Source organism: Mytilus edulis, chromosome 8 (genome assembly GCF_963676685.1).
Source record: "Mytilus edulis chromosome 8, xbMytEdul2.2, whole genome shotgun sequence".
In the NCBI taxonomy this organism is placed as follows: Eukaryota; Metazoa; Mollusca; class Bivalvia; order Mytilida; family Mytilidae; genus Mytilus; species Mytilus edulis.
This window is the reverse complement of record NC_092351.1, coordinates 85,894,156-85,908,214: the sequence shown is the minus strand read 5'-3', so window position 1 is coordinate 85,908,214 and position 14,059 is coordinate 85,894,156. Positions and strand designations below refer to the sequence as shown.

The window sequence follows — 14,059 nt, the reverse complement described above, 5'->3', positions numbered from 1 at the left end:
AGTTAAAGAAAGTAACACGTTTAACAATATTTGCTTATTCAGTCAATATCAAGACAGAAAAACAACACGTGTCACTAATCGATGTTATTCACCTTGCAGATCATTCACTTTAACTTAGTATTTAAGTAGCCGCTGTATTTTAAAAATCATCTTTCTATCTACGACACTGTTATTTCACATTGCGGTAAGTTTTCAATTATTTTCGTACAAACGATCGATATTCTAGCTATTTGAATTTGTTCAATACAATTTAAAAGGTAATACAGTGAAAACTGGCTAAAAAGAATCCTGTATAAACCGAAAACCGGTAGAAACCAAACATGCTTTAAACACCGTCATACCAACGGTGTGCATTGTGAATCTGATAAAACCAAACATCGGCCGAAACCGAACAAAATTTTACGTTCTGAAGAGGTTAGGTTTTAACAGGTTTCTCTGTAACAGATTATTTCATCTCAGCTCAGCAAAACGTCAAATGTGTAAAACTAAAAATACAAACTTTGATAGCGATGAAAAATCGTTTTAAAGTAATAATTAACTCATATTTAAGAGTACTGATAAGATCAACAACGTTTGCCTACGACATATGGCTTTGTTGTTTACAGCCTAGTAACAAATATATATTCTGAATAAGTTAGTCTGTTGTCAATTATTATTCGGTTTCTGTTACATTTCCGTTACAGAACTACTTCTTTGAAGTATTATATGTTGATATTGCACAACATATACTTTTCTTTATATTAGATTATAAGAAAGAAGTAATTAAGTTTTATTTAACAATAAGGCGTACCAAATTTGAAAATTTTTGGATGTTTTCCTACCCTTAAACTTGAGTGAATATAAAATGTTGAATTTCAAACACGTTTTTAATAAATAATATTGTAATACTTGTAAACAACAATGACATTCAAATTAGAAAAAACACAAAGAACAAAATTTAAAAACAAAAAATCAATACGAATCCCTAACACAAATAATTCCGGAAATTTTTATTTTTGACAGTCCGATTACCCAATTCCGATTTTAACACATAAAAAAAGAACAACAGTGGTCTTGATAAGTAATGCTCGCTATCAAGATATTTTGAGAAAAAAAAACTGTAAACCATTTCAATGCTTACAACCTAAAAGTGTTTTCATACATCATCCAAACACTTCTATTAGTATGTTAGGACTTTGCTTTAAAAACTGTTACATTTTTTGGAACTTGAAATCAGCGATCAAAATATACCATTTGATGCATACAGGCTCACTGCGCTTACTTCAGGTTTACGTATCTTTCTAAATAATGCCATATGTGTAGAAGAAATGCGCGTCTGGCGCAAATATAAATTGTAATCCTCTATCGATACTGAGTTTATTTCTAAATTACTCGGAATATAGAACTGATATAGATGAGCTTTTATTACAGAATTATGATGAAGTGTTGTTGTTTGATTGTTTTCCTCTTTTGCACAATTGATGTGTCAAATGGCGGCAGTAAGTATATATTATAATTAAAACGCTGTAGTGAAGATTAAAAATTGAGCTGCTAGACTCTCTAATAATATAAAAAGGTACGATCCTTTCACTCTGATCAAACGTTCTGCATTCGAGAGCCAAATGAGACAGACAGACTTATAACCTTTTTATGTTACAGATACTCAATCATGCTAACACAATTATCTACCATTTGTTTTCATAGTAATTTGGGGACAAACACATTCAGATTACAACAATAACATCAGTACTGTTTTCGAGCTACAGAGCTGTACAAAACTTTTCAACACTACTTTCCTAGGTTGACATTAGAACAATACAAAAAAAATCAGCAGAGTTACGAGCATCTCGAGCAAATTTACTAAATTTTATTTATGAAAAATCATAACGCAACAACAATATACTAGTATATGAACTTTTTCTTAAAATTAACAAAATTCTTCTTTGTGTCCTATATTCAACATGGTTAAGCAAATCAATTTGAGAAATAAACAATGATTTTACATCTATATTCCTATTGTGAAATGTTAATGTTTATATCTAAGTGAATCGTGATATATTGTATCGGAGTACTGTTCTATTCAGTTCTTTCTGGAACATGCCATTCCTCCAACGGAACCTGTGGAAAAAGAGACGTTCCGTGTAAAGAGACGTTCGGATCTGAATGGACGTATATAGGAAAATGCTGCAATAAACGACCTTGTTGCAAATGTAAGTAGACAAATAAAGCAGGCAATAGTTTGTGTCACTGTTGATCAAATGTTGTGTATTAACACATGACTGTATAAACGTCATTGCCTATACTGATTCAGGTGTACGACAGTTGTTATCATTTCGTTCGATGTGTTTGGGCTTTTGATTTATCCATTTGACTTTCTTTGTAGAATGTTCCTCGCAATTCAGTATGTTTTGTGATTTTTTTGCTAGCTTAGATGACAAAAGTCCTTTAAAATTCTTTTTGTTTATCACATAGTACTTGCATTTCTTTGTTGATTATTTACTAACAAAATGTGTACCCGTATAGTACATGTTGTAATGAGGTTTTAATTTAAATTTTTATATTTAATATCTTTATAGAAAAAAGCATAACACATTGTTTCTAACTTTCGATAAACGATTGTTTTTGTACACCAACATTAAGAACTGTTTTAATTATTGTTTCTTTTTAGTTTTGTAAAAATGCAAGAAGTAATAACACGTCCAAAATCAAAATAATAAATTCAATTTGTCTTCTTTTTTAAATCAAGTTTTTAAATGTCGTTATCAACCATTTCTAAATCAGCATAAAGGTCAAATGGAAACAATTGTATTTCTTTATAAATATTCGCTATGTGTTTCGATTGCAATATATACAAAATCAAAGAGAACATCCATTCGTCTCAACTCGGCCGATTCCGTACCGTAGCGGATTCTACCGAGGATTACCGAATGAGAGAACATCAAGACGTATTCTGTTCCTTTACAAATAATTTTAACAACAAAAGAGTAAAACATGACAATAATTGTACTCTTTAAAAACTTAAACTTTGAAACATACATTTCATATTTACTTGCAACGTATGTTAAGCCCTTCCGTCTTTCTTTCCTTTCTGTTTTTCTTTTGTTCTTCTATTCATTTGATTCATTTATATCTCATGTTTTCAGTTTCTGTTTCTTTTTATCTTTTTTGTTCTGCTGTGTTTGTTTTTGTATCATAAACAGATATGTAAAAATAAAAATGTACAACAAATTTGTCTGTGGTCGAGAGTTGTTTTATTTGCAATCATTCAAAATTTTCTTAATCAAAGAAATACCTGTATCTTCTGTATTTCTCTATACCTATATCATGTTTATTTATTTTATTCAAAATGAAGGAATATATTTACCGCATGCAAAGCTCTGAATCTTCGTCCAGCTGTGGCTATACGTTTGTGTTTTTTTTTATTTATAGCTATTCATGTTTTTAATTAGCTTTCGATTTTCAAATATTTTGGCCTCCAGGATCACTGACAAGACATTGATTGTCGAAATGCGCATCTGGTGCAGACATTTTTTATGTATTGGTGTTCTTTTATAACGTTAATGTAATTACGCCATCGCTTTATCTATTTATGTTTGAATTTCAATTGTGGATAAGATTGTAATTGTTTTTTTAGTTTTAAAAGCGCCATGTGTTCCGGAAACTTGCCCAACTGGGTTCAAACTATTATCAAACCAAGCAAGTAGTGCTAATTGTTATTCCTATCATGGTCTTGATAGCCAATTGCCTTTGCCTTTAGCTCGGGTGAGTATATCAATTAATCCCCATTTGCAAGAACGTGCCTGTTACTTCGAAAACAAACAAGAATCACAAACTGTATACAATACATTACTTAATCTGTAAGCAGAATATAGTATTAATATAAGATTACAATAAAGGTTAATACAGTACGTTGTTGAAAATCTTGTTAATTGTTTAAAAGGAAAGATTTTTGTTTTATACAAATGTATTTGAATACCATGTGACGCTTTTAGTGCTTTTGAACGAAGCCGAAATCATTTTGACATAATTTTATCTGAATCAATAATGGTATTTTGATAATAGAACATAATAGTACTACAAAATAACTAAATGGTCTTTGGAGTAATACTGTCTCCTTATAGACCATTTACATATAACCGACTTTTGACTCCGGAAATTAATATTTTCGACAAGTTACCTTCTCTGTGGTATGTTATCCTGTTACTCGGTCAAGCAAGAGCAAAGACAATAAGTAAAATCAAGATTTCAATCTACAAATTTGAGGGAAAGTTTACTGTTAAAGGCTTTCTATACACGACTATATCCGCGAAAAACATTCAACTTCCCCAACCCCAAATTGCACCGATTTTATATTTGATTTTTGCTTCTTATGGTTGCACTTTTTTTGCCTGAGTACAAGAATGTCCTACCACAGTGGAAACCTGTCAAAATAATTATAAAACCCGGAGTCAAAATTCGGTGTTCGTTAATTAGAGAAAAATTGCATGTCCGTGAATACCTAATTTCGTGGTTTTGCTGAAGTCAGCATACATATATCTGGTCTATATACCAGCATTTTATGGAATTGCTATAAGTTCACTTCTTCGTACTATGAACATCAATATTATTTCTTTTCTCCTGGTATACTGTATACACATCACATCTCTGGCACCTGTACACGAAGAACACGAAGAATGATCGAGCAACTGTTTTATAGTTTTATTGTTGATATTCACCCCACGTGTAACAATCGTCAGAATCGTTTTATTGCTATACAAGAAATTTCTTGGTGTTCCTTAACGGAAGGTAATACAGACAAAAGAAGTATACTTAAAAACAATATTTATTTTCATTTACCTGTGTATTAAATTATTGCAAATGGCTGATTGTTTATCAGGGTTGACCTTTTTCTCGAAATTGTTTAACATTTCACATTGGTATAATACTTTTACTTTTATTTGTTATCCCTTATTATTTATAATTTTGTATTTACATTGTATCATAGATCAATGTATTCCTTCTGTGCATGTTCATTTGTGTTACTACGTCTTTTGATTGTGTTAAGCCATTTCAATTGATATTTTATAGTGTAAATTTATATGAAGTGATCTTACACTATTTGTTAAGATAGAGGGGAAGGTTTGGTACCATAAAAACCTTTAAGCCCGCTGCAATTGTTTCACTTGTCCTTAATCAGAAACCTGATCTTAAATACATGTAGATGTCGTTTGTCGATTCGGTTAATAAGTGTTTCTCGTTTCTTATTTTTTATATAGATAAAACCGTTAGTTTTCCTGTTTGAATGGTTTACTTTTATAAATTGTGACTTGGATGGAGAGTTGTCTAATTAGCACTCATACCTCATCTTCTTATATTTATATACAAGTTTATAGAAGATTTGTCATTCGTTGAAGATTTATTTCGTGTTTCACCTGTACCCACGAAATCCACGAAAATGAACAAAATGTAAAAATAATATGAATTTCATCTTATTAAATTTAAGGATAATTGTGCCACGACAGCTGGTGCCTACTTGTGGAGACCGAACACTGAACAAGAAGCCAATGCTGTTAACAATGAATTCAATATTCGTAAGTTGAGAATGTAACATTTTTTTTAGATGTTTATCAATTTAGTGACAACTTGAATGTTTTTAATCAACTAATAGAAGTTCCTGTGTATGTTTCATGCACAAATGCATGAATGTTGATGTATATTTTCGTTTCCGGTTTTAGCAAGTGTGTATAATCTAGACGCTATCGTGTTTTTACCTCCAAATTGAAGAGTTCAAGTGCTACCATTGGTCAAGAATAATGTATTCGGAATGAGCGTGACTTTAATCTTCCGATAGATGGCGCAACATTGATATAACAAATGTAAGCTCAATCCGCCAAGCGTGAAAAGAACGGGAGTGGAACGTAACCCTAGGCTAGCGAAGATGGTGTTGCTCGTGCGTATTTCCTGTTTTAATGAACGTTTTGCATCGCTTGTTGTCATCGAGAAAGGGTGCTCTCAGACACGCCCGCGGTCCAATGTCTTCAGATATATTTTCAAGCTATCGTTTTCAAGGAGTTCGTCGTAAGAAATATGCATAAAAAAATTACACACTGTTAAAGGGACGAGCCATCATAATTGCTATCTGGTTGAGTATATCAATCTATGATTCAAAACAATATACATAAAATAAAATTGAGAATGGAAATGGGGAATGTGTCAAAGAGACAACAACCCGACCAAATAAAAAACAACAGCAGAGGGTCACCAACAGGTCTTCAATGTAGCGAGAAATTCCCACACCCGGAGGCGTCCTTCAGCTGGCCCCTAAACAAATATATACTAGTCCAGTGATAATGAACGCCATACTAATTTCCAAATTGTACACAAGAAACTAAAATTAAAATAATACAAGACTAACAAAGGCCAAAGGCTCCTGACGTGGGACAGGCGCAAAAATGCGGCGGGGTTAAACCTGTTTGTGAGATCTCAACCCTCCCCTATACCTCTAACCAATGTAGAAAAGTAAACGCATAACCATACGCACATTAAAATTCAGTTAAAGAGAAGTCCGAATCTTATGTCAGAAGATGTAACCAAAGAAAATAAACAAAATGACAATAATACATAAGTATCAACAGACTACTAGCAGTTAACTGACATGCCAGCTCCAGATTTCAATTAAACTGACTGAAAGATTATGATTTCATCATATGAACATCAGGCACAATCCTTCCCGTTAGGGGTTTAGTATCATACCATCATAACATATATGAGAAGAACATAACCCGTGTCATGCCAACAACTGTTTTTAGAATAAATGTGTTTAGTTCCGATGCAAAGACCTTATCAGTGACTCAATATTAACGCCAAAATATGCAATCTTTAACGACTTGACAACAGTATCGTAATTATATCCCTTCTTAATAAGTCTATTCAAAGGTTTTGTAAGTTTCTGAGGTGAATACTGACACCTTTGTGCTTTATAAAGAATATTTCCATAAAAAAATGGATGTGAAATACCTGAACGTATTAGAAGTCTGCATGTTGAGCTATATTTACGAATGATGTCTTTATACCGATGATAAAATTTAGTAAATGTTTTGACTAGTTTGTGTTATCGAAAACCCTGGTGTAATAATTTTTCAGTAATACATAAATTTCTCTCGTTAAAATCTAAAACATTGTTACATACACGAGCGAATCGTACAAGTTGAGATATATAAACACCGTAAGATGGTGACAAGGGAACGTCACAATCTAAAAACGGATAATTAACGATAGGAAATGAAAAATCATCCCTTTTATCATAAATTTTAGTATTCAGCTTTCCATTAGTGATATAGATATCAAGATCGAGAAAAGGGCAGTGGTCATTGTTAGTATTAGCTTTATTTAAAGTAAGTTCAACAGGATAAATTTCATTAATATACATACTGAAGTCGTCATTATTGAGAGCCAAAACATCATCCAAATATCTAAAAGTATTATTAAATTTGTTTATCAGATGTTGTTTCGATAGGTCTTTGCTTATTTTTGTCATAAATTGTAACTCATAACAATACAAAAATATCACGAACGTCATTTCGGTTATATAAACACAACATAAAATGACCCAAGTTAATTGTAACAGAACTAGATTTAGTTTTCCATTATGCAACTCTGTGTTATATTTACCAGTCGTTGATTGCATTTGCCGCTGGTTTGATTTAAATAATAAAAGGCTACGAACAATTTAACTCTGAATGATGTAGTTTTGGATGGAACACGTCTTCTGATTGGCTGAAAATGTTTTGTCTATCGGCTCATAGACATGATTTTTGTTGAAATAACATAAAAATGTGGTGCACACTTTTCAATAACACGCTACGCGGGTTATTTCAGTGTGCACCACTTTTTTTAAGGTTATTTCTTTATAGACAGAAAAAAATATTACAGTCATTCCTTCAATATATACGATTGTATGTGTCGGCCAAATTCATCAACCTTTAATATAAGAAGAACCGAACGAGGTTAAGTTCAGCACGACGGAAATTGTATGTATGGGTCAATAAGCAGACAATCTATACACTACAAACTGCTCAGAGTCTGAATTGACCAGTTTTTGTAAAATCGAGCACACATTTTACTCGACTGGTCTCGACTTTGTCTCGACTGTACTTAACTGTACTTAGGTGTACTCGACTAGGTCTCGACTTTACTAATTAGTCTGATTCAGTGCTTGATGATCTTTTTGTAGTCTGCAATGTTCTTGACCAAGGCTCGACCTGTCTCCACCTGTCTTGACTAGTCTCGACCTGTCTCGACAAGTCTCGATTCAGTCTCAACCAGTATCGACCTGTCTCACCTAGCCTCGACGTTCAAATTTAGTTTTGACTGGTGGAAATCAGCCCATCTAACTAAATTAAATATTGATCTTACGAATTTCAAGCTTATTATGTAGTTTGATTTATTGCTGTGAAATGACAGAATTTAATTTTACAATAGGTAAAAATAAAAATTATTATATAAATTCAGATAGGCATCTTTTTCATCAATTTATGCAGCAATCTTAGATATATATTAAGCTTACTGAATCCCATGTCATTTTGTTTTTTGTTGTATTGCTGTCAAATTCAAGAATTGAATTATTCTAGATAAAAAAAACTTGAATGTGCACGTAAAACAAAATAGAGATAGTACACTTTATTTTATTTAATAACTATTTAAATCAACTTGGATTTTCATCAAACTATGCAGCTATCTTAGATATATATTAAGCTTACTGAATCCCAGGTCATTTTGTTTTTTGTTGTATTGCTGTCAAATTTAAGAATTTAATTAATCTAGGTAAAAAAAACTAGAATTTGCAGTTCGAACAAAATAGACATAGTACACTTAAATTTTTTTAATAACTTTTTCAAATCAACTTGGATTTTCTTTAACCTATATAGCTACCTTGGTGATGTATTAATCTTACTGAATCCCGGGTTGTTATGGAGTTTGAAGTATTGCTGTCAAATTTAAGAATTAAATTAATCTAGGTAAAAAACGCTAGAATTTGCAGTTCAAGCAAAATAGATAGTACATTTTAATTTTTTTTTTTAACTTTTTGAAATCAACTTGGATCTTCATCAAACTATGCAGCTATCTTAGATACATATTAAGATTACTGAATCCCAGGTCATTTTGTTTTTTCGTTGTATTGCTGTCAAATTTAGGAATTAAATTAATCTAGGTAAAAAAAGCTAGAATTTGCAGTTCCAACAAAATAGAGATGGTACACTTTAACTTTTTTTTATAACTTTTTCAAATCAATTTGGATTTTTTTCAAACTTTATAGCTACATTGGTGTTATTTAGTTTAGTTTATTTCTGTCAAATTACAAAAACAAAATTTAATATCATTTAATATATGAGGAAAGATATATTTCTAATATCGTAACTTTTTTACCTAGATCAATTAAATTCTTAAATTTGACAAAAATACACCAAACTAAATAACAACCAATGATTCAGTAAGATCAATATATTGCAAAGATAGTTGTAGAGTTTGATGAAAATCTAAGTTGATTATAAAAAGTTATGAAAAAAATTAAAGTGTACTATCTCTATTTTGTCAAAACTGCAAATCCTAGCTTTTTTTACCTAGATCAATTTAATTCTTAAATTTGACAGCAGTACAACAAAAAAACAAAATGACTTTGGATTTAGTAGGCTTAATATATATTTAAGATAACTGCATAGTTTGATGAAAATCAAAGTTGATTTGAAAAAGTTATTAAAAAAATTAAAATGTGCTATCTCTAGTTTGTTCGATCTGCAAATTCTAGCTTTTTTTAGCTAGATTAATTTAATTCTTAAATTGGACAACATTACAACAAAAAAACAAAATAACCTGGGATTCAGTAAGCCTAATATATATTTAAGATAGCTGCATAGTTTGATGAAAATCCAAGTTGATTTGAAAAAGTTATTAAAAAAATTAATGTGTGCTATCTTTATTTTGTTCGAACTGCAAATTCTAGCTTTTTTTACCTAGATTACTTAAATTTTTAAATTTTACAGCAATACAACAAAAGTCTAAATGACATGGGATTCAGTAACCTTAATATATATCTAAGATAGCTGCATAGTTTGATGAAAATCCAAGTTGATTTGAAAAAGTTATAAAAAACATTAAAGATGCCTATCTGAATTTATATAATAATTTTATTTTTACCTATTGTAAAATTAAATTCTTTCATTTCACAGCAATATATCAAATTACCTAATAAGCTTGAATGTTGTAAAATAGATATTTAATTTAGTTAGATGGGCTGATTTACACCAGTCAAAACTAACTTTGCAGGTCGAGACTAGTCAAGACAGGTCGAGACAGGTCGAGCTATGGTCAAGACCATTTCAGACTACACAAAGATCATCAAGTACTGAATCAGACTAATTAAGTTAAGACGAGACCTAGTCGAGTACACTTAAGTACAATTAAGTACAGTCGAGATAATGTCGAGACTAGTCGAGCACAAAAAATGGTCAATTCAGACTCTGAGCAGTTTGTAGTGATTCGTATTTATATTTCTCCATATTTGATTGTGTACGGTATCCATACATATATTTTTATTATTCTTTCCACAAATCCTGTGATACACTTGTCTACATTTTAAAATCCTTATACTCACACTCATTTATTTTTTTTACCATCGCCTGGATTATTTTTAACTAATCTCGATATATGTTACGCTTTCAAGTAATTTATTACAAAGTCATCGTTTTAGCATCCGATCAATTTATTTGGACTGGGGGCAGAGAAGTCAATCTTGGAACGTTTGTATTTGATATAGACAACAGTGGATTTTCAATCGATGATCAACCATTTGGCGTCACGGGTAACTTTAATCTTTCGTTAATTATGCAACTCTTTTCATAAATTAACATTAAAATGAGTAAATCTAAATAAATTTGCTATCAACAGACTATGTGTCCTTATTTGTATGATTTTATAAAATATGGAACTTAAATGTGCAGGAGGCTGTCAGAAGTAAGAAATATTAACATGAACAATTTTCCATCTTTTATGCCATTACGAAATTATAAAAAAAGAAAAAAATATAGGAGTGTATATGATGTACAAAAATGAATCTATATGTCTATTGTATAGAAAAAATAAGAAAATATCTAAGAATAGTTAAAAAAACCAATAAACATCAGAAAATTAGAAAAGAAAATAGAAGGTTCATACTCGAGCCCAGAGTAAGTCCTTATGAACATATACATTGACATCTTTAGTTGCTAGTACACATTGTTAAATGCACTCCAATTCATTTCGATCGTATGACTGAACTGCTTATTTGAGTGTTGTGACACAACGTCTTTCAAACTGCAATTTACGTCTTTAAGTTGTGTTTCATTTTTTTCATAATTGGCCAATGTCATTGTATAATTACAGCTTCGGATAATACAACAGGTAGCTGCTTACGTATACAATATATTAACCTCAATACAATATTATGGCTATGGGAAGAAAATGTTTGTTCTCTTGCTGCCCTATTCGTTTGCGAATTTCCAAGAGTAAGTATGAGATATAATGATGTTGTCATATTATAAACATATTATTTGATATTAATAATACCAAAGAGTAAAACAACAAAAATATCGAACTCTAAGGAAAATTCAAAACGAAAAGTCCCTTACCAAATGGCATGATAAAAAGCTCGAACACATCAAACAAATGGAGAACAACTGTTATATCCTTAAAAAAATACCAGTATTACATAAAATACAATTATCGAAAATGATCGATTGCATCGATAAATAGAATCGTCCACTGTCCTTGTATAAATAAAGGCAACAGTAGTATACCGCTGTTCGAAATTCATATTTCGATTGAGAGAAAAACCCGGGTTACAAACTAAAACTGCGGGCATAGCATCAAATATAAAACGAAAACAACGACACAACAGAAACACATCATTAAAATGTAACACAAACGGACACGAACTATAATAAAACAATGGCTATGTTTCTGACTAAATAATGTTTATATTTTATTATATGCTTTGTATTTCCCTTGATACTCAGAAAGTATTTCACAGGGATACTTTATTGAAGCTTGGACAATGAAGTAAAATTGTAACAAGCAATTTGAAGAATAAAGAATATGTATTTGTTGTAAAAAAAAGATATTAGTTATGTTTTATGTGTCTGTTGATTTATAGTATTGCGTTTTTCAGAGAGTTTGTCCGTAGAGAGGATGTATGCCATTGGGATGTATGCCATTGCAGTACAAAAATGTACTTGATGTAATAAAATCGTTAAAGTTGATTTTTCTTTTCTTTGAAAAACAGAATAGAAAGGATATATCAATGTTGCACCAAAAACGATTTGACAACCCCCTCCCCCCCCCCCTAAAATAAAGCCCAAGCATACAAAACAAAAAGAATTAACTATGAGAGTGATCAGTTTCTTTTCCACAATGACATTGTTTGGTGAAGTCATTCCTAGCAGATATGAGTGTTTCGTTAGTACGTCGAATTCGGCTTGATACCAAACACCTTGACTAAAATTAATTTGGCTTCATAACATTTTGACAAAATATTTACTCTGACACTTTGTCAAAAATATGAAAAAAAAATCAAAAAGCTTGACAGTTATCAAAAGTACCAGGCTTATAATTTAATTCGGCAGACGCGCGTTTCGTCTACATAAGACTCATCAGTGACGTTCAGATCAAAATAGTTATAAAGCATAATAAGTATAAAGTTGAGGAGCATTGAGGACAAAAATTACAAAACGTTATGCCGAATACGGGTAAAATAATCTATGCTTGGGATTAAAAAAAAAATCATTAGTAGTTCGAAAAATTTATAATTTTGTAAACAGGAAATTTATATAAAAAAAAAATGACAATATAATTGATATTTATGTTGACACCGAAGTGCTGACTACTGGGCGGTTGGTACCCTCGGGAACGAAACGTCCACCAGCGAACCACACTTTTCCTCGATTTTGTTTTTTTAGCAGATAGACAAACACTAATTTTGAAAATTGTGAAGCTTAATGAATAATGTATCGTTATCAATAGAACGTAATTAAAACGTTCAGCTAATGTTTACAGAGTTATCTCCCTGTAGTGTTTTGTACCACCTTAAACGAGGAGAAAATCAAAGAATTGTGGCCACGACGATAGCATACATTCGTAGTCAATGTTGACACTAATATTCTAAGAGGAGAAACTAAGCCATGATTGCAATGCTTTCAATAGAAATCATCAAACGTAAACTAAAACGAAACCCTTGGTTCATAAAGCTTCTTTATAGGCAACACACTAATGGAAAAGGGAAAGAGAAACTTTGAAAACTAAAAGACAAATACACGAGAGCTGCTGGAATAATTTTACACGCAAAAAAACGGACAGCTAGAATTATACCTTTTTTATATAGGTATTTACATTGTGTCATAGACCAAATTTATTCGATCAGTGTATGCACACTTGTGTTAATATGTCTTTTGATTGAGTAAGGCCATTACAGTTGATATTTTGTAGTGTGTTCTTCTATGTTGTGATGTTACACTTTTTTCGATAAGGGTGAGTTTTGGTACCTATTAAAACGTTTAAACCCACTGCATCTGTTTGCACCTGTCCTAAGTCAGGAATCTGATGTTCAGTGGTTGTCGTTTTTTGATGTGGTTTATTAGTGTTTTTCGTTTTCGTTTTTATATGGATTAAACCGTTGGGTTTCCCGTTTATACAGAAGCGCATTCAAAAACAACGATGCAATATGAGTACAAAAGTTACTAACCCTTTCAAGAATCCGGATGTTGTGGATGCTTTATCCTCTTTGCAAGACAAATATGTCGTTGTTCCAGCAGATAATATTGTTTTCATATGTAAAAAACATTATTTGCATTGCTTTACATCAGAGCTTGATATAAACAAAACTACAGGTAACCCTAAATATTCTTTGACATCATTTACCAAGGACGAAATTTTACCAAATCATAAATCTGTCCTTCTTTCTTTTGGTATCAACATCAAAGAAAACGAAGAAAACTTACCATCATTATAATGGATACCAAATTACACAAAACTCCATACAAAGAACGATACATAGCTGGGTCTTCAAAATGTT

At 31.4% G+C, this 14,059-nt stretch overlaps 2 protein-coding genes across 2 annotated transcripts in view; both read left to right on the top strand.

Annotated features, from left to right (window-relative positions):
• The window catches only part of LOC139486510 (uncharacterized), a 126,888-nt gene that overhangs the window by 69,811 nt on the left and 43,018 nt on the right, over nt 1-14,059 (top strand). The window lies entirely within an intron of this gene.
• LOC139486658 (uncharacterized) lies at nt 114-12,228 on the top strand. The gene is made up of 7 exons (XM_071271582.1): nt 114-184; nt 1,411-1,478; nt 2,064-2,189; nt 3,614-3,741; nt 5,462-5,549; nt 10,706-10,816; nt 12,161-12,228. Exons 2-7 carry the CDS (start codon nt 1,415-1,417, stop codon nt 12,226-12,228), a joined length of 585 nt encoding a protein of 194 aa, XP_071127683.1. The 5' UTR covers nt 114-184; nt 1,411-1,414.

Bases quoted from the DNA above. Each gene is read 5' to 3' on its own strand.
- LOC139486658 (XM_071271582.1), top strand. From the start codon at position 1,415: ATGATGAAGTGTTGTTGTTTGATTGTTTTCCTCTTTTGCACAATTGAT. The intron at 1,479-2,063 runs GTAAGTATATAT...TGTTCTATTCAG, and splicing joins TGATGTGTCAAATGGCGGCA to TTCTTTCTGGAACATGCCAT. The intron at 2,190-3,613 runs GTAAGTAGACAA...TTGTTTTTTTAG, and splicing joins TAAACGACCTTGTTGCAAAT to TTTTAAAAGCGCCATGTGTT.